General features: G+C 42.7%; 1 protein-coding gene across 11 annotated transcripts in view; it reads left to right on the top strand.

Annotated features, from left to right (window-relative positions):
* Positions 1 to 20602, top strand: part of LOC132123611 (BCAS3 microtubule associated cell migration factor-like) — a 233928-nt gene that overhangs the window by 74330 nt on the left and 138996 nt on the right. For 8 of the 11 annotated variants that reach the window (XM_059534363.1, XM_059534362.1, XM_059534368.1 and 5 more), the window contains exons 17-20: positions 10126 to 10170; positions 16672 to 16796; positions 18396 to 18561; positions 19004 to 19104. In XM_059534363.1, coding sequence (XP_059390346.1) covers positions 10126 to 10170; positions 16672 to 16796; positions 18396 to 18561; positions 19004 to 19104 — 437 coding nt within the window. The remainder of the gene's footprint in view (positions 1 to 10125; positions 10171 to 16671; positions 16797 to 18395; positions 18562 to 19003; positions 19105 to 20602) is intronic. The other 3 variants (XM_059534370.1, XM_059534364.1, XM_059534369.1) reach the window with 1 other exon arrangement.

Here is a 20602-nt window from a genome sequence, read left to right as displayed (position 1 = left end):
CAGCTTAGTACCATTTTTAGACCATGTTTACCTGAATATTGATATAGTTAGACTCTAGTGATGGTTCTAAAATTACTTGAATCTCACAGATGCTAGTGGTGTTTCAGTAATGACTGAATGATCACTGTTTTGGTGAGCATTGGAAATAGCATTAGAGTGTGGGCTTTGAAGAAGCATATTTTATGGAAAGCATAATAGATGTTCTTTCTTGCAGTGAGTCGTGGACTACAAAAATGAGGTTGCTGTGGAGTTGTTTTAGTCCTGTGTTTCAGTTCTATTTGTTGTTTACACAGTTTTACCATTTATCTCATGTTCAACAAGCAACTAAATACTAAGTACTACAATATTTTTGGAGGTTTGCAATAGCATAGTATTTATTAAAACCAAATATCATAAGTCTTATTGACTTTTATAATAATAATTTTGTAAAAAACTTTAAAAAATGTAAATTTTACAGTATAAAGCTATAATTTACAAACAAGCAAATTTGAATGCTACTCAAATCTGTTTTGTAATGTTTAAAATGTACTGAAAACCACCATGATAAAGCAGATGGTAAAAGAGAAAGCTACATGAAGAATCAAAGATCATCACAAGTAGCTTTTCCACAAGCTGAAATACAAAAGGTGCACAGAGTCAGTGACACGAACACAAAACACCATCATGGAAACGCACATGACAATTAAATGCAATAAACTTTCATTAAATAACAGAAGACTGTACCCAACTGTACATGTACAACTGATTACTAAAACTATTAAGAAACTTTATTCAAGCGAAATACTTTCAAATGTGGAGTATGGCGCGAGGAATTTGGGGAATATCAGTTTTTGAATTTTAATTTAATATTGGTTTGTTTTTTATTTTTAAAAACTGTATATTTAACATCATTTTACTGTGAAATTACATAAAATTTCTGGTTAGATCTTTTACAGTTTTATTCCTGTAAATGGTAATTAAACTTACTGTTAACCTATTGACTGTTTTTATAATATTTTACATTTAAAATGACACATTGTTTATATTGTACTTAAAACTCTTTTTAGTGCCTCTTTTTAGGTCTGTAAATTAAAAAATAAAATAAACTAAACAAATTTGAACAAATCTTTTTGCTGGACAGATTTAAACTATTTGAATCACTGGGTTGAATCACACACCCCACCAATAACTGATGGTGTTCTTTCTTATTCAACAGAGTGTGAATGTCCGTGTTGCTGGGTGGCGGGATCTGACCTCACAGATGTGGTATGCTTAGTGTAATACGTGAATTGAGCAGCTTTTTGGCCATTGTCTCATAGTGCCATAATGACTGTTCGCATAAAGAGCTCGGGTAATACCCAGCCATGTTACATGTCACAGTCTAAGCATTTGCTCAGATCACCTCATTTTAATGCCTTTGGATGTCCAGCATTATGCTCACGCAAATCAAAGAGATAAACATGCAAAAGATTATTCTGATGAAGTGGGGTTGTTGCCCTTGATGCTCACTGCCTGTCATCATGTGATTTCTTGCTTCCTGTTAACAGGCTTTTTTTTTTTTCACTGTAAACATTTTTCAGGAATAAAGACCCTCATGGCACTCTATGGATTTGGATAAAATCTGCTTATTCTCTTGCTTTTTATGTTATTGTTATGGTTTGCTGTCAGGTCTGATCTTATTAGAAGTGCATGAGCGTGTCATGTGATAGATAGTACAGTGGTGCCCTACTTATTTTTAATGCAAATGTGTCCCTTAATCTTTTATAGACATTTTATAACTCACAGTTGCACTAGCACCAAACTGATCATCAGTGCTGCTAAACAAACCCAGGTTTAACCCTCTGAAGTCGATTAACGCGTATACGTGTTCGGAGTCATTTTCTCCTGACAACCCCGAAAATAACTTAAATTACACTTTAAGTTTTGATCCTACAGATAAGAGCAATACATCAATAGAATCTGTAAAGGGTCTACTTTTTTGTATACAGATATAATAACAACAAAACTTTGTGCATTTATAAAATAAAGATAACAAACAAGGTGTGCTGTCTGCAGCCTTTGTCTGCGCTGATCTTCATTTACAAATGCTTCATTAAAATGAACTGTAACTCAGTGAATACTCAACGAAGAGACATGAGAGAGATATCTATAGAAAGCCTGACATGTCTACTTTTAAACAAGTGCTGCGGAAAACAAATATTCTGTGATAAAGTAATATTCCAATATTATTATTACATTTGTTATTATAATCCATATTAAAACGTGATGTCCGTTTTTCACGTCTCCCTTCATTATCTTCTAATACGATCATGCCCCGCGCTGAACGTGCTATTCAGATTCTGTTTCACTGAAGCGCGTGGCTTGAATACGCCCACACAACTGAAGCCAACGTAGCGAGACTGTTCAAGTTTTTTTATTTTACTGTTTGCTTCGCGATGAGAGGAATAAGACAATTCACCCCAAATATATATATATATACTTGTACTAGTTTTCACATAACATGTAAACATTTTACTAGTTAGACTTTTTCCAAACTATAATTCCTGTCTAAATGTAGAATCAAATGAAACATTATGAAGTTTCAATAACAATATACAATACTATGCCATTCAAAAGCTTGATGTAAATAATATAAATGTAACAAATAAATGTAAATACAACAAATGTAACAAACAATGCTGTTCTTTCAATTTACCCCCCCCCCCCCCCAAAAAAAAACATATTTTCAACATTAATAATAATAATAATAATAATAATATTTTTGTTTGTAGAAAATCAGATTGTTAAAAGGATTTCTGAAGGATTGTGTGACTGGAGTAATGATGCAAAAAATTCAGCTTTGAAAGCCAGCTTTGATTGTTCCTTATTAACTGTTTAACTTCACTCGCAAGTGGATATTAAAGTATGTTGTGGGATTATTAAATATATTCTAAATAAACTACAAACATAATATTATATACATTTATTTTGTCCTCACATTCTTTCTTGTAACTCCTTCCTCTCAGTGACACAGATGACTGAAAGGCTCATTATGCAGCTCATTATGCGGGCCTTTGTCTTCTCAGGTGTAAATCACAATGTTCTCTTGCGAGAGCTCTCTCGTACTGCGTCTTAGCTAAGACGCTACGGGAAAAGTCTCTTTTCACGAAATACTGAAGCAAAAAATTATCCTTAATTTTGTATTTTTGTAAAGCGCATTTGCAGCAGTACACAGCCATAGGCGAGACGGCTCGTTCGCTCATTGGCTTGTTCTGCGGCAACTGCACAGCCTATCGAGCGCGGGCTGATGCAACATCAGACCAATAAGGGCGCTTCGCGCCCTTCTTGCCACTTCCCGCCGAAACGGGTGTGGCCCAACCTATAAAAGGAGCTCGAAAAGGCTGACTCACCTGATTTTTCATCTCTTCAGCGAAGCTCACGCATCGCTGGATCACGGAGGAAGCAAGCGCCGTCTGAGAAAGCACATCAGCAGGACGAGCCATTCTGAAGCTGCTGGCATCGCCGCCTTCCACTGCCGTTCCTGCTGCGCTATCCGGCGCCTATATCCTTTCAATTCTGTTATATCCAAGCTGTTCTTTATGTGTGTGTGTGTGTGTGTTCGCCCTGCGACACACACTCGTAAAAGAGCTCGCGTCTTTTTTAAGATGCCTTCCTGCGGCTCGTCAGAGCCCCACTCAGCGAGGGAGACCGGTACGTCATCTGTGTCTCCTGCCTGGGTGAAGATCATGCAGCGCTCGCGCTCGCTGACGGCGGATGCCCCCACTGCGAGCTGTTGCCATGGTGACTCTGAGGACTCGCCTGGCCTTTTTCTCTGAGCCTGCATTCTCCACTGCGCTGAGGCGCTGTAAAAGCATCGCTTCCAGCGGATTCCGGAACCGTCTTCAGCTCAACCGAGCTCGCCGGTTCGCTCTGCTTCACCGGCCCCCCCTGCATCGCTTCCCGGTGGGCAGCGCCCGCTGTCGTTCATCGAAGCGCAGGTGTACGAGTTCCGCTGTGGCCGAGCTCTCACCCAAGCGCGCCGCTGTTTCAGTTCCAGGAATTGTGACTGTCTCAGCATTTTCTGCAATGCGCAAGCCTGCACAGTTGCCCGCTTGCCTGCACACAAAAGCCGTTATCACAACAGCTTCAGCAACGCAGCTCGAGACACCCGTTCTCGCTCTACCGGCCGTCGCCCCGCGCCGCGGGGACCGCGGCAGAGGATTACGGTGAGGCCGGGAGCCCCGAAGCCATCCTAGGAAAGCCATCTACGCATGCTGCATGACGCTGCGTCGGCACTACACACGATGGCTGCTTCATCGAAGCGCCGGTGTACGAGTTCCGCTGTGGCCGGGCTCTCACCTAAGCGCGCCGCTGTTTCAGTTCCAGAGATTGTGACTGTTTCAGCGTTTTTTGCAATGCGCAAGCCTGTACGGTTGCCCGCTTGCCTGCACACGAAAACCGTTATCACGGCTGCCCAGATATTTCCCGAAAAAGGTGTAATTTCTGGTGTCCCGGCCACGGCCGATGGTGCTATAAATGTAGTGACGATGCCCACTGCGCAGTGCCCATCTCCACATATAAGCACAGCCCTTCACACAGGGCTCGCGCCCATAAAAGCGACTCAAGTCGATCACGCGCACTACATAGTAGACGTGCCCACTCCTCAGTGCCCACAATCACTATATCACACACGTCATGTGGTTTCTGTAAAAACGAAACCCGTGCACGTTCGTCCGGCCACGGCCGATGGTGCTATAAATGTAGTGGTGATGCCCACTCCTCAATGCCCATCTCCACATGTAAGCACAGCCCTGCACACAGGGCCTGCGCCCATAAAAGCGACTCAAGTCGATCACGCACACTGCATAGTAAGCGTGCCCACCCCTCAGTGCCCACAATTACTATGTCACACGCGTCATGTGGTTTCTGTAAAAAAAAAAAAAAAACCCGTGCACGCTCGTCCGGCCACGGCCGATGGTGCTATAAATGCAGTGACGATGCCCACTCCTCAGTGCCCATCTCCACATGTAAGCACAGCCCTGCACACAGGGCTCGCGCACATAAGATCGACACAGATCGGTCGAGCGCGCCGCATAGTAAACGTGCCCACTCCCCAGTGCCCACATACACTGTCACATACGGCGCGTGGCTTCTGTAAAAACGAGGCCCGTGCACGTACGCTCTGCACAGGCAGACAGCGAGTTGAAAGTGGCATATGCAGCCCACAGTCACTCGCAGACATATCGAGTCCCACGGGACCTGCTCAGCCTTTCCCCAGTCGGTTAAGCGCCGGGACGGGGTTGAGGAGGAGCGATCTGCCCGCTGTGATCAGCGCGCTCCCCGCCTCAAATGCGCAGCACACCCGAGCGCCGCCGTTGCCCGGTCAACAGAGCGCGCTTCGCATCCAGCCCTTAGCCATTCATGCAGATGCATGGTCAGCGCTTCCAGGGGTTTCGGATTGGGTGCTAGGCATTATAAAGAGAGGCTACTCGCTACAGTTTTTTTTTTTCGACGCCCTCCGCGCTTTTCAGCGCGTGTCGAAACTACGGTCAAAACAGAAGTAGCACACATACTTCGGGCCGAAATATCAAAACTGTTGAGCAAAGGGGCTGTAGAGCCTGTGTCTCAAGCTCAAAGCGAGGGGGGGGCTGTACAGCAGATACTCTCTGGTGCCCAAGAGAGATGGGGGTCTCAGGCCCATACTGGATCTAAGACAGCTGAACAAGGCATTGATGAAACGCCGTTTCAAAATGTTTACGACCAGGAAACTCCTCGCGCAGATTCGCAGAGGGGACTGGTTCATGTCAATAGATCTGAGGGACGCGTATTTTCAAATACAGATAGCGTCAAACCACAGGCGATATTTGAGATTCGCCTTCGAGGGCCAGGCATACCAGTTTACAGTCCTCCGTGGCTCCTCGTATGTTTACGAGGTGCATGGATGCAGCGCTCGCTCCTCTCAGACTCAGAGGCATACGAGTGCTGAATTATTTGGACGACTGGCTGGTTCTGGCCCGATCACGAGCGGAGCTGAAGGGCCGTTTTACTCTATCACCTCGAGAAGCTCGGCCTCAGTGTCAATTGGGCGAAGAGTTCGCTGAACCCCAGTCAGACGATCCTGTTTCTGGGTATAGTTCTGAACTCGTGTTCCATGACGGCGCGGCTGTCACCACAGCGCCCCCTGCAGTTCTGGCTGAAGGCTCGGGTGCCGCGCAGAGCGTGGGCGTCTGGCCGGCTGCATTTCAAGGTCGATCAGAGCTCTGTTGCGGCTCTAGCACCTTGGACAGCAAACGGCTGGTACCGATCAGGTGTAAGCCTGGGGACTTCCCCGAGTGTGAAAATGGTGTCGACGGACGCCTCCACTTCGGGATGGGGAGCGCTGCTCGAAGGCAGACCGTCCTTTGGCCTATGGTCAGAACGGGAAAAGCTCCATCATATCAACTACCTGGAAATGCTGGCAGTGGAGAACGCGCTGACGCGCTTTTGTCCCCATTTCAAGGATCACCACGTCGTAGTCCGTGCGGACAACATGTCCGTGGTGTCCTACATAAATCGCCAGGGCGGTCTCGGGTCCCGAAACCTGTGCAGGCTGACGGAACGCCTCCTGGTTTGGGCTCAGCGCAATGTGCGCTCGCTGAGAGCAGTGCATGTGCCTGGACTGCAGAATCTGGGTCCAGACAGGCTATCCAGAGGCAATGTACCTATGGGCGAATGGTCTCTACACCCCCAAACAGTCCGGCTGTTGTGGGAGAGATTTGGCATGGCCGAGGTGGACCTCTTTGCGTCCCACGAAAACGCTCACTGCCCCGCGTTCTTTTCCAAGAACGAAAGCGCGCTGTCACGGAGATGGCCGTGCTGCCCGCTTTATGCGTTCCCTCCCGTCTCCCTCCTTCCGCAGGTGATAGAACCGGGTGAGAGAAACGAGATGTTTAATACTGCTTGTAGCACCTCTTTGGAAGAACCAACCATGGTTCCCAGTTTTGATGCAGTTAGCAGATGTCGCCCCGTGGCCGGTACCATTGAGGAGGGACCTCCTCTCGACCTCCTCTCGATTTGGCACCCTCAACCGGAGTTGTGGTCCCTCCATGTGTGGGCGCTCAACGGTTACCCGCTGATCTCGCAGTGGGAGTGCTAAATACCATCACTCAGGCTAGAGCTCCGTCGACACGACGTCTGTATGCCTTGAAGTGGTCGGTGTTCTCCAGCTGGTGCACAGCTCGAGGTTATTCACCCTTAGTTGTGAGGTGACGGAGGTCCTCTCCTTCCTACAGGAGCTGTTGGATAGGGGCAGAGCCCCATCCACGCTCAAAGTTTATGTGGCGGCCATCGCGGCATTTTCTGAAACGGCGTCCGGTCAGTCAATAGGAAGGACCGATTTAGTCATCCGGTTCCTCAGAGGAGCTAGGAGGCTGAATCCTCCCAGACCTCCGTCAGTCCCTATGTGGGACCTCGCGGCGGTTTTTGGAGGCCTTGAGGGGTCCCCCTTTTGAGCCTATCCAATCGGTTAGCCTTCGGCATCTGTCGTTCAAGATAGTATTCTTGTTGGCTCTCGCTTCTGTGAAGCGTGTGGGTGATTTGCACGCGCTCTCGGTGAGCCAGTCGTGCTTGGAGTTTGGGCCCAATGACTCAAGGGTCATACTCAAACCTAGGCACGGTTATGTGCCGAAATCCCTCAACACACCGTTTCGGGCTCAGGTTATTGCCCTGTCTGCCTTGCCGGTGTCAGGGGAGGATGGAGACTAGAGTCTTCTTTGCCCTGTCAGGGTTTTAAGAGCTTATGTGTCTCGCTCCGCTGCCTTTCGGCAGACGGAGCAGCTGTTTGTCTCGTTCGGTGGACGTTCCAAGGGAATGGCTGTTTCGAGACAGACTCTATCCAGATGGATAGTTGACACCATAGCGTTAGCTTACGCTTCCAGGGGCCTTCAGTGCCCGTTGGGCGTCAGAGCACACTCCACAAGAGGCGTCACCTCGTCGTGGGCGTGGTCTACTGGGATCTCCTTGCAGGATATATGTATGGCGGCAGGTTGGGCCTCGCCGTCTACATTTATCAGGTTCTATAACCTGGAGGTCCCCGCCTTGCAAGCAAGGCTGTTGTCGGTATATTCGAATCAGGGCCCTGAGGGGAATTCTGAGTTCACGGGCGCTATACGCTGCCGACAGTATTGCGTAAGACCCGCATTGCAACATTGGTCAGGCCTTGCCTCGGCTGTGTGATGTCATATTGCCGCATCTACGGATGCTGCTAGATATAGGACGGAGGGCTTTTTCCCTTTTCTGTCCTGGACTCTCTGTGAGTCCCTCAGGTGACTGTGCACTGTAAATCCTGGGCGTTGCTTCAGGTTTATTGGTGTGTGATCCCTGCGCGCACGCGTTTTACATTGGGTTCCCGTAGCGTCTTAGCTAAGACGCAGTACGAGAGAGCTCTCGTAAGAGAACGTACTCGGTTACTAAACGTAACCTCGGTTCTCTCTAGAAGAGCGAACGAGTACTGCGTTCTCTGCCGTGCGCACGATTCACTCTGGTTCGCTTCGGCGATGAAATAAATCAGGTGAGTCAGCCTTTTCGAGCTCCTTTTATAGGTTGGGCCACACCCGTTTCGGCGGGAAGTGGCAAGAAGGGCGCGAAGCCTATTGGTCTGATGTTGCATCAGCCCGCGCTCGATAGGCTGTGCAGTTGCCGCAGAACAAGCCAATGAGCGAACGAGCCGTCTCGCCTATGGCTGTGTACTGTTGCAAATGCGCTTTACAAAAATACAAAATTAAGGATAATTTTTTGCTTCAGTATTTTGTGAAAAGAGACTTTTCCCGTAGCGTCTTAGCTAAGACACAGTACTCGTTCGCTCTTCTAGAGAGAACCGAGGTTACGTTTAGTAACCGAGTACGATTTTCATGATAGTTGACGCCTACTCGCATATGACTCTTACAAACAAAAAGTGTCTTAGAAAATTTAAATCAAGATATTGTTTTCTGTGAGTGAGTAAACAAGATGATTTTCACAGAATTTAGAAAGAAAAATTCTAGGCTACAAGCTCCAGTTCTCAAAAGTCCTGGGAACCAATGTTCTGTATGTGTTTTATTGCCTTATTCAAGTGATTTAACTTTTTTAGTTTTTCACTAACCATACATATATTTTTTTTCTCAAAAACACAATCATGTACATACATGCTGCTCTCATATATTATAGCCCAGTTTGTGCTGATTACAGTGAGACTAGACTTTAGCCATTTAGATATTTATATGAAACTGAAAAAAGCACAAATGTCAGGGCATGACAAAACTTCTTCAGGCCCCCAAAATACCCTTAGACCTCAAAGGGTTAACATGTTTCCTTCTCCATGGAAACCATTCATTTAGCAGTGGCGTCCATCCATTTGCCCAGCTGGATATTTGTTGAGTCCATTCAGCTGAAGTGTCTCACTCTGTGCCACTTGAGACGCAGCTAAGCAACTTTTTTTTTGCTCGGGTTGCAATGTTTGAATATCTTAAGCCCTGTGTGCGTTATGATTAATTTATTATCCAGAATTTCAAACACAATAGCAATTATAAGTTAAACTCAGCCAGACCATCACTCATCTCCTCACCTGATCTGGGAAATTCTTCATGATAGCTGTTTGCCAATGAGAAAGTTTCGGTGTCAGTGTAAAACTGTAAGGTTTTGTTTCACAGACAGTGATTCACGACTACTGAATAGTAAACTCATCCAAAGGGCCGCAGAGTGTCTGACTTCTTCTGCCAGAGTTGGATTTCATGTCCTTTTTATTGCTTTTGGGAAACACTATTGGCTGTAAAATGTTTACGGTCATCCATTGCTCTGGCTGTATATCAGGGAACCACTTCTCCTTTCTACTAACCCTTCAGCATAAAACAGCATCTTCCACAGCATCTTACTTCAATTAAACCACTATTGAACTGTCAGACTGGTAGAAACTGACCTCATGTCTCCCACGTCCCTCCTAAATACCACCAATGGAGTTTACTTTAGACATTTGAGGAGAATTGCATTATATTGAGTCATATTATTGCTATTTTGATCTGGTGTAGTAGTAAAATATGTTAAAACACATTATTTTCATGGCTTTTTAACTTATGTATCATTAAACGGTAAACAAAGTCAAATGAATAATTATGCTTTTCTCATCTATCTCTGTGTATCTGTCCCTTCATGAAGACCCTACCTCTTTGGGGCTGGATGTTTTTCCATTAAAACTCCATGGTGAGTTTTTCCAATTCACTCCCAGCATGCTTTGTCCTCGCTTCAGCAAACGACTGCGTTCATTCCATCTTTCATTCGTTTCCTAGAATTTGTACACATATTTTTTTCTACTTTAGTTTCTTTTAGCACGCTGTGGGGAGAACCAAAGGATGTTTTTTATTGTTCGTTTTTTTCTGTTTCTGTATGTGGATTTGCTGTTTGGCTTTTTTATGTTTTTTTTTATTTTTATAATCGCTAACCTGATTTGTTTTAATTGAAAATGTTGAAAAGCACTGTACAGAAAAACGACCGTGAGAGGAATGTTAGTGAATTATTATATTTTGTTGGTCATAAGCATGTCTATGCTTGGTGTTTAAGTTAGTCAGTGTCGTTGAATTCATGGGAGAGAGAAAAGAGTTTTTGTTGCAGAGTTCATCGCAAAATATTGTGTTTTGCTACGTTAGAAAACATCAGAGCTCTGTTTGTCAGTCTATGCTGTGGTTTAAACGAACCTTCCCTTCAAAGTGATCGTTCCGTTCCTGCACTGTTTTTCCCCAAACAAACGAAAGAGATTGTTTATTCAAAAATGCTTTTGTGTTCACATTCATATTGTTGTCGTTATGATTTTATTGACTGGTGACTTTTGGAATAAGGGTGAAAAACGTTTTGGTGCGCCGTGCACCGCTCTGGCTAATGGGTGAGTCAGATGTGTGCAAAACGTTTGCAGTCATTCATCTTCTTCACCCTTTAATTTGATGTGACAATTTTATTTGGACAATGTATAATCATTGCCTTGAGTGTATATGGAGAAAAACAGAGATTTTTATTAAATGGAAACTCCGAAAGTTACTTTACTATCAAAAGGGGGGTGATTATTATTGAAGCAATGCATAATTTTGCTGCAAATATTACAGTTAAGAATTAAAGCAGGAAAATGTTTTATGTGTGTATATATATACAGCTTCAAAGATTGAACCTCAGCAGACTTCCCTGCATCCCTCATCCCCCCGAAATATGAATCACATGTGCTGCTGTCCTTCCTCTGGCTTGAGTTTCAGCTTTTGGTGTGGTATCCTCTCATACGTTTTAATTAGATCTTTTTCCTGCAGTGCTGTACTGTGATCTCAGAGGACGTATGTGTTTCAAAGCTTTATCATTAACCTGATAAATCTTAATATTCCCCAAAGCTTCCTCTTGACTGGGCTATGCACATTAATGTGGGAAACAACTGGAGCTCCGCATTTCATCGAAATCATTTGATTGATTTAGATGTTGTATTAAATGTTAATTGGTTTTTCCTTTTAGAGAAGTGAACCGTGTGTTTAATATCACATGTAAGTATTAAGTATCATCAAGTGTTCCAAAACAAAACTCTCTCACGCAGGAAAAAGATGGAAGATTGCAGCTCAAATAAAAATGGTGGAACATAAGATTTTATGATAAACAGCTTAGGAGACATGAATTAAAACTTATTATTTAATTAAACCAAAAGTATAATGCTTTTTCCGCTTCCTATTTTTCCTGTAAATTTACAGCATTTTCAAATCATTGTGAATAAAGAATCCGTATCGGCACCATTAAAAAAAAAGTATGATGTTAGGCAGTTGACTTCTAATCATTTATTAGATGTATAAAAACAATATATTTTATATACTGCAGAATTTTCGCATGGTTTGGATTATACATTATGCTATACATTTATTTCTGCATGGAGAAAAATCATGCATTTTTACTTCCCAAACTAATTGTTGTTCTCTGTTTGCAGGATAACAGAGATCTTGTGTAGCTCAGGAAAGGTTTTGATTGATGTAGGTTGTGAATACTTATAGTGTCCTCTACTCAGAAGAGCACAGAATGTGGAAATACAACCATCACAATTCTCAAAACTTGGTGGCTTGTAAATACCACAGACTGCCGCGCTAACACCTGGGGAACACATATTTTCCTTTAGCTCTCTAAGGAAAAAGGAAATCAAGCCCGAATCAGGCACCTTCCTCAACAATATCCCAATGAGCTGGAACACTGGAAATGGAGGGGAAAAGTTTCTGTTTTTCTTTTAGCGTTTGATGCGGGCCTCCCAAATGGCTACCACGGTGTGTGTGGACCATGGCCGTGTGCCCGAGCCGTGTCGGAGGAAAAGCTGCAGCGAGATAATAAATGTGACGTTGATAGAAATGTCTGCATTTCATGAGCGCTGTAACACAGACCCCGCTGGCTGACGTACAGCGACCATATGGTCAGCTGGTTACGGCAAGTCCCCGATAAGTTCAAATGAGAGCCGTGCTCCTTTTTTTTTGTTTAAACCCCACCATTGCATTAGTTTGAAAACAAATCAGGGGCCGCCTTCCCCCCTGATGGCGCCTCGTCTGTGGCACGGACTGTAATGTGTCCGGGCTTTGATGGTGGACATCACAGATTGAATTATGCCCTTGAGGAAAAGCTATTAACTCACGTCAAGAGTCCTCATATGTTAAATTAAAAGTGGAAATGACATGCAAGGAGTCTTTTCAGTGAATTAGTTAGAGAGAGAGAGAAAAACACTCTAGAAGCAGCAGGGGAAATGCCAATAGGGGGAAAACAAAATTGGCTTCTGTTTAGTAACGTCTGTCTTCCCTTCTCCTCCATCTCACTAAACATGTTTATGTTTTATAATTTATTGATTTTCGGATACATTTTTGTGTAAGCCGCTCCCCATGCCAATATTTATTTAGAATAATCCATTCGCTCAAATGGCCCGCTGAATCACTGCAGCTTGAGTCATACTAGCCACTTTAAGTGAAACCCAGAGGGAAAGAGTGATTTCAAATACAGACAAACCAACTCCAGCGGTCGCTTCAAGGAAATTCAGATGCAATGCGAGTGTAAAGTGCACTCAAATAAGAACATGTTGACCAAATCATCTGCTGACCAAAGCCTCTTCAAAGAGCTTTTACCATAGTTGGCCAGCTTTAGTCCCACCGCTAGGAGATGAGCGCTCAAAGTTATGCCCAGCTTTTAACTCAGACTGGCTCTTTGCAGTGTTTTGCGTCCATCTCATCATCATTACTGGCATGACATTATATACCTTTCAAGAATATTTCCAGATTTATAATGCAAAGCACTTAGAAATGGATACAATTTCCTCTCAGATTTGCGGTGGACAGTGTCAGCCTGTGATTTCAGAGGAGTAAATGTTTAGTCACAATGAGTTTTCTTTGGTTTTGTTATTAAGAACATCTGTGCACCCATCCTTTACAGTTTTCCTTCAAGAAAGTGCATCAGCTTCTCCAAAACCTGAAAAAGCCAGCTCTTCACCTGCATCCCAGACTGGAAAACTTCTAAGCTCCTTCACTTTCCTCACTGCCTTGAGCTCCATGTTGGAACAGGAAGGATTGAAATGCTTCTTTGAGCTACGCTCAGTGTTTTTCTCTACATTCAGGGATGGTCAGGGCAAAGGAAGCAGCGTTTCTAAATATTTGAGGTAATCAAAATATCTGTTGTCTTCTCTCCTCGATATCCCACTTGGGATTCCTGGTTTTATTAGAGGGATAAAAAAGGAAACCGCGCACTTCACTGTGCTCTGCTCTTTAAATCATGTGGTGGCTGAGCATGTTTATTTAGTGCCGTGTCCTATGTTCTACGCTGACAGACAGCGAGACGTTCTCTTTTGCTCCAGCCAAGTTGATATACAGACAAACCGCTCGTTTCTCCCCATCAGCGGCTCACACCGCTCAGATATTTAGTTATTCACTTCACCCTCCGTCCAACACCAATAAATATGTGCCAGTATCTCTCCCTGCTTTTCTTTACTTTGTATTTTTTGTCTTTAGCCCTTCCCAACCAGCAATCCTCGCCTGGTGTCAGCTAAACAAAGATGTCAACATCACTCTTCATCCTGAGAGTAATTTACGACTTGATGACAGTTTTAAGGGAAGTGACAGAGTGAGAGTATAGCTCAGCAACAGGTCACTCAACACCTATTAGTGTAATGCAAGTCTTGAAGAGTCCCGGTTCAAACACTGGACAATTCATCCACATTAACTCTCAGTCCAGACTCCACAGTCTGCAACAATTTCATTACAATCGGCAGTTTTGTTTTTTTATCTTCTCTTTCAGTGCATAATGACTAGGGCTTTCAATCGATTGCATATTTGAATTGAATGAATTACATGATATGATGATGATGATGATGATTTAATACAATTCATAGCAATTAATCACATATATCAGGGGTTGCAAACTAAAAGGCAGTGTCTGCGGTCCTGGGATTAAATATTTACTTTAAATTAAATTATATTACGTTAAATTAGAGATGTTCATTAGGTTAATGCATGTACAGGTTATTACATTATTAATATTTTTTTTCCAGAAAATATATTAATCATTCGATTTAGCTTTAAAACAGTAGAAATATTAGAAACTTCCATTCAAAAGTATGGGGTTGATATAATTTTTTTTTCCCTCTTAAGCTTATCTAGGCTGCATTTATTTGATCAAAAATACAGAAAAAACAAAACAAAAAAAACATAATATTGTGAAATATTAAAATTTTAAATAAAGTTTTCTATGTAATAAATTCTTAATATATTTTGTAAAAAAAAATACTAAAAAAACCAACAAAGGATTGCATCAGAAATCAGTACGTAGTTTTTTTTATTCCTGTTTTTCATAATTTTGCGCATCAAGTACTCCGTATTTAGGATGCTGTGTCAAGTATTTCATCCATTCTGTTTCTCTTCTTTTCTCTTCATGGTTTTTGAATGCACAAATGTGATCCGTGTGAATGGCACATTTTGTGGATTAAGTGTGGTTTGCGATACAGCCGAGGTTTCACTCACTGCGGATGAGTAGCAAAAATCTTTTTTTTTTTTTTTTCTTAATTTTTTAGAATGTAGAATTGGATTAATTCTACATTGACAGACGGATCGGTGCAGCTTCTGCAGTAATGCGGTCGATGTACCGGTCTGTCGTGGTGAAGAAAGAGCTGAGCCGCAAGGCGAAGCTCTCGATTTACAGGTCAATCTACGTTCCTACTCTCACCTATGGTCATGAGCTTTGGGTCATGACCGAAAGGACAAGATCCCGGATACAGGCGGCCGAAATTAGCTTTCTCCGCAGGGTGGCTGGGCGATCCCTTAGAGATAGGGTGAGAAGCTCAGTCACCCGGGAGGAGCTCAGAGTAGAGCCGCTGCTCCTCCACATCGAGAGGGGTCAGCTGAGGTGGCTCGGGCATCTGTTCCGGATGCCTCCTGGACGCCTTCCCGGGAAGGTGTTCCGGGCGCGTCCCACTGGGAGAAGACCCCGGGGAAGACCTAGGACACGCTGGAGAGACTATGTCTCCCGGCTGGCCTGGGAACGCCTCGGTGTCCCCCCAGAAGAGCTGGAGGAAGTGTCTAGGGAGAGGGAAGTCTGGGGTTCTCTGCTTAGACTGCTGCCCCCGCGACCCGGCCCCGGATAAGCGGAAGAAGATGGATGGATGGATGGATGGAATTGGATTAAGTTCAGTAATTTAGTTGCATTAAATTTAAACTCATAATAATTTGTTGTGGTATCTGAGGTGTAATTCTGTGTGAAACAGCTGATAGTCAGTGTTTTGGGAGTCTCTTGTATGTTTGAGATATGGAGGGCAGGTTTTTACAGTTGGACAATAACACCACATGGCGTCTGTTCTAGAATGAATTCCATATGTGAGTCCTTATCTCCCAGCTTATGACCCCTTTTCTCCTTGTTTTTTTTTTTTATATCTTAGTGACGTAAAGAATAATTCAATAGGTCCTAATAATTTTTCTCAAATGCCAAGACTAAAATGTGGCCTTCCAAAGCAGCTTAAAAGCTTCCATTTAAAGCAGCTTGATAAGCAAATGACAGCCATTATGTTGTATCTGTGACTCCTGAAGTGTATATGTATGTGTTGAGCTTTAACAACATCATTAAATCCACTGAACAGAAACGTAAAACATCAGCTTGCAGTTTTCTGGTTTCGACAACTGTGGTGAAATTGTGCTCGCTAAATAAAACTTAATGTGGTTCTTTTGGCAAACACAAAGTGAAATAAGAATTCTGTCGAAAGCAACATTGTTAATAATATGCATTTTACTGCACATTTAAAAACATTTTCTCATTAACATATGTATACAAAAATATATTGTAAATTGTGTCTTCCAGATTACACTTAAAACTTAAGTGTAATCTTAAAACATGCAAAAACAAATTGTGAAATAAGCCAAATAACATGTTTTTGTTTTTTTTACTTGCATGAAGTATGAATGTGTAATATGTTTATTGTATACAAGCCCAGTATTTTGTTTGTGGATGTGTATTTTTTGTTTGAAACTCTTGAGCGATTTCATTCATATGCAGGAAATTTTGTCTTGATTATTTTTTACATCCCAACTGTGTCTCTTTTCTTGTCAGTAATTTGGCTTTAATTTTCCTGTTTTACTCTGGATGTCAGTCACCAAAAGCAGTCTTTAATTTCTTTTTTGCTTTCTCTTTCTCACTCTCTATATACTTACTGTCATTCGTATATTTTTTTTTATGTAGCAAATCCAAGCCACCTCCCCAGATCTCTCCCAGTAAGTCCAGCGGTGGGGAGTTCTGCGTGGCTGCAGTCTTTGCCTCCTCCCGCTCTTGGTTCATCACCAACCCCAACATGAAGAGAGAGAAAGGTCTGACATGGCTTTTTTTAAGCTTTAGCTTAATTAAGATGTTTGATTATTGGCGGTTTTATATATATATATATATATATATATATATACACATACACACACACACATATATATATACACACACAGGTGCTGGTCATATAATTAGAATATCATCAAAAAATTTATTTCACTAATTCCATTCAAAAAGTGAAACTTGTATATTATATTCATTCATAACACACAGGCTGATATATTTCAGATGTTTATTTATTTTAATTTTGATGATCATAACTGACAACTAAGGAAAATCCCAAATTGAGTATCTCGGAAAATTAGAATATAACTTAAGACCAATACAAAGAAAGGATTTTTAGAAATATTGGCCAACTAAAAAGTTTGAAAATGAAAAGTATGAGCATGTACAGCACTCAATACTTATTTGGGGCTACTTTTTCCTGAATTACTGCAGCAGTGCGACATGGCATGGAGTCGATCAGTCTGTGGCACTGCTCAGGTGTTATGAGAGCCCAGGTTTCTCTGATAGTGGCCTTCAGCTTTTCTGCATTCTTGGGTCTGGCATATTGCATATTCCTCTTCCCAAAACCCCATAGATTTTCAATGGGGTTAAGTTCTGGCGAGTTTGCTGGCCAATTAAGAACAGGGATACCCTGGTCCTTAAACCAGGTACTGGAAGCTTTGTCCAAGTCCTGCTGGAAAATGAAATCTGCATTTCCATAAAGATGGTCAGCAGCCGGAAGCATGAAGTGCTCTAAAACTTCCTGGTATACAGCTGCGTTGACCTTGGACCTCAGAAAACAGAAGCAGATGACATGGCACTCCAAACCATCACTGACTGTGGAAACTTTACACTGGACCTCAAGCAACGTGGATTGTGTGGGTGCACCGGGCCTGTGCAGAGAAAGACATGGAGTAGACGTGGTGGGACTGTTAACAGCACGCTGTATACTTACCCCGGACTTTTGAGCGTCAGCCCGGAATGATTCCAGCGCGGCTCTCCGCTCTCTCAGCTGGGCCTGCCTCACCTCCAGGTCACGAATCTGCTTCTCCACGGCCTCGAGCTGCTTTCAGTGTCCTTACCTGCAATCAAAAGGTAGACATTCATCTGCCATTAAAGCAAGTAACAGTGAACACAGCAATGGTAATGTGTGTGAATAGAGTATTAGCAATGTAAGCACGTTTAGCAACAACCACGCTTGTTGATGCTAACGGGCTATAAGCTAATAGCGGACCCGGGAGATCAAAATAAAACTAGTGATAACGAGGCGCTCTGATTGTTTTTGTTTTAGAATACAATAGAGGATATATTCACATGTTATATAAACTGAAAAAATGGTGTATAAAATAGATTAAGTTAAAAATAGTCGATAAAAAGAATATAGATAAAATAGTGTGTGCGTAGAAAGAATTCGTCCGCACGTCGCTCAAAAAAAAAAAAAACTTTTTGATGATATTCTAATTATATGACCAGCACCTGTATATGTTTAATTCTTTTATCCTTTAAGTGGTAACAGATGTAACTGCAAACAACAATTTGAGCTTATGTTAGAAACTAAAATCTTAATCTTCGATTACTTAGTCTTGACTTTTCTTCCCTGTTAGATCATTCTCGGCAGGCTGTTGTTGAATCTCTGTACATCCTGAGTTGCTACGGAAACCTGGTGGAGCATGTGCTGGAGCCTCGTCCAATCAGCACGGTGCACAAAATAGGCGACGACACGCCTCTGGAGCTGAACACCTGTCCAAGAGCCTGTTGGAATCTAGCCAGGTCTTGCCCCGAGGCTCCCAGCACCACACCTATTTACCTGCTTTTACACTTCACCTTCAGTCCGACATAAGCTCCTGACACGACCCACTGCAGTCATATCATTTACATAAAACAGCTTATATGGCGCCTTAATGAGGGCAAGCAAATAATTAACGTCACCGACCTAAGGCTTAGTCAAAATGCAATAATACTTGTGGCCAAGTGAAGAAAATGGAAACAGGCAGGGGTAGCTCTCAGAATGGCTTTCTGATCTGATTGTACATGTTAAATGATTATATGTACTGAGCTGTATAGCTCGTGTGCCCACATGAGACAGGAGAAATGGAAGGTCTGCCGGGCTGTGGAGAGTTTGAGTCCATTATAGCTCAGCTGGAGACTGTTATATACATCTGGCCCTTTGATATGCACTTCCTAAATTGATTTCTGTGTTTGTTTTGAGTAGGACATTGCAGTGGAATGAACTACAACCACCTTTCAACAGCAACCACCCCTTGGTGCTTGCCTCAGACTTTGTGCAGTACTATCAATACCTACTGGCTGGATGTAAGTATTTGTGTCTCACTGGAGATGTTTGTTTTTAACCCTTATTGGTGTACCACAACACGTAGAACGTTTAACTCCGTTGCTTCTGTCTGCCTGTTCTTGAGCGATTGCAGAAATAAATCCTTTCCATTTAACGTAGCAGTTGATGAAGCGCTTTTTTTTTTTTCATTGGTGTTGTGAATTAGGCCTTCGTCACTCACTAGTACATACATGCCCTGAAACTCATCATAGCGCCAAATTAACCCAGAGATCAGATTAAACCAATTAGTGTGGCTTTAAACTCATGTAATTTAATAACAATTGCATAGCGAGCGCAAGCACTTTTGCTTGACGTATGAAAGGAATGCAACTCGAGGGCAGAAGGCTCACGGATGACCACACATCTAATATATTTTGAATAAGTCAGCATTGTTGCGTTAGCTGGATAATCATAAACATTGAGTAATTAGCTGTCTGGGTCCTTCAGGCCAGGCTTCACATTTCTTCTCTGCCACTAAAGCCCAAGTGCTCAAGGCTAAACGGGTAGAATATTCTCTTGAAGTCGGTCTAATCACCATGCATGTGTCAGAGTGATGAAATAGCCATGCATGAGCTGTCGTGGCACTCTGCGTGGATGCGAGCCACCAGGGGGCAAAGAAAGGCATAATGAGCTTGTTCAGTGCATTGATGCTAATGTTTAATTAAAGAAAGTCAGAGATCTTTGCATGGTGCACTTCTATTACAGCTGAACCTCACCAACCTGATACTCAGGAGAGTATGTGCATATGCATGTGGACGTGTTTGTCCTGCGCCCCCGGCCCTCAGTGTGCCAGGCAGCCCACGACGTGCCACTTTTGATTGCTTGCTGTGTTGTGTCGCACCATGAGCAGCAACCACTGACGCATCCAGTGTCTAAGGGTTTTCTCAGTCTGACTAAAATGGCATCTAATTTTAGTAGGTGAAAATAGAATTTCGGTTCAAAAGTGCAAAATATTCATATATTCTACATATTAATTTAAATGTATTAACAGGACTATGTCTGTGATTGGGTTATTGACTATTATTGACGATGATTCGGTTATTTGAAAAACTATTTTAAAACTCTTTTTTTTTTTAATATATCATAATGATGCACTTTTTTTCTAATTTAATTTACACATCTGATCAAAGCAACCACTGACGTATTCGAGTTTTCAGACAAAATTTTATGCAAGCTTATTTTTTCTTGTCGTCATTTTTGTATTGAAATAATTTTTCTACTTCTAAATCAAGAAACCCTTTATTACTAAATGTTTCAATTAATACATGAATTAGATCACTGAGGTCTTCTCAGCAATGTAGTTATAGGCAGGAAGTGAAGCAACTTCTTTATGGAAGAAGCATAAAGAAGCCGTAGCTGGGCATTTATGTTATCAGGCTGTTGTTTTCTTTGTAATTACTTTGTTAAAGGCCACCTTGAAAGGGAAGAATAGAAAGAAAGATGGCGGAAGAGAGCTGGAGATAGCAGAGGGGAATTAGT

The sequence above is a fragment of the Carassius carassius genome, chromosome 41 (assembly GCF_963082965.1).
Source record: "Carassius carassius chromosome 41, fCarCar2.1, whole genome shotgun sequence".
Lineage (NCBI taxonomy): Eukaryota > Metazoa > Chordata > Actinopteri > Cypriniformes > Cyprinidae > Carassius > Carassius carassius.
The sequence above is the reverse complement of the archived record's forward strand: the minus strand, read 5'-3'. Positions and strand labels throughout refer to the sequence as shown.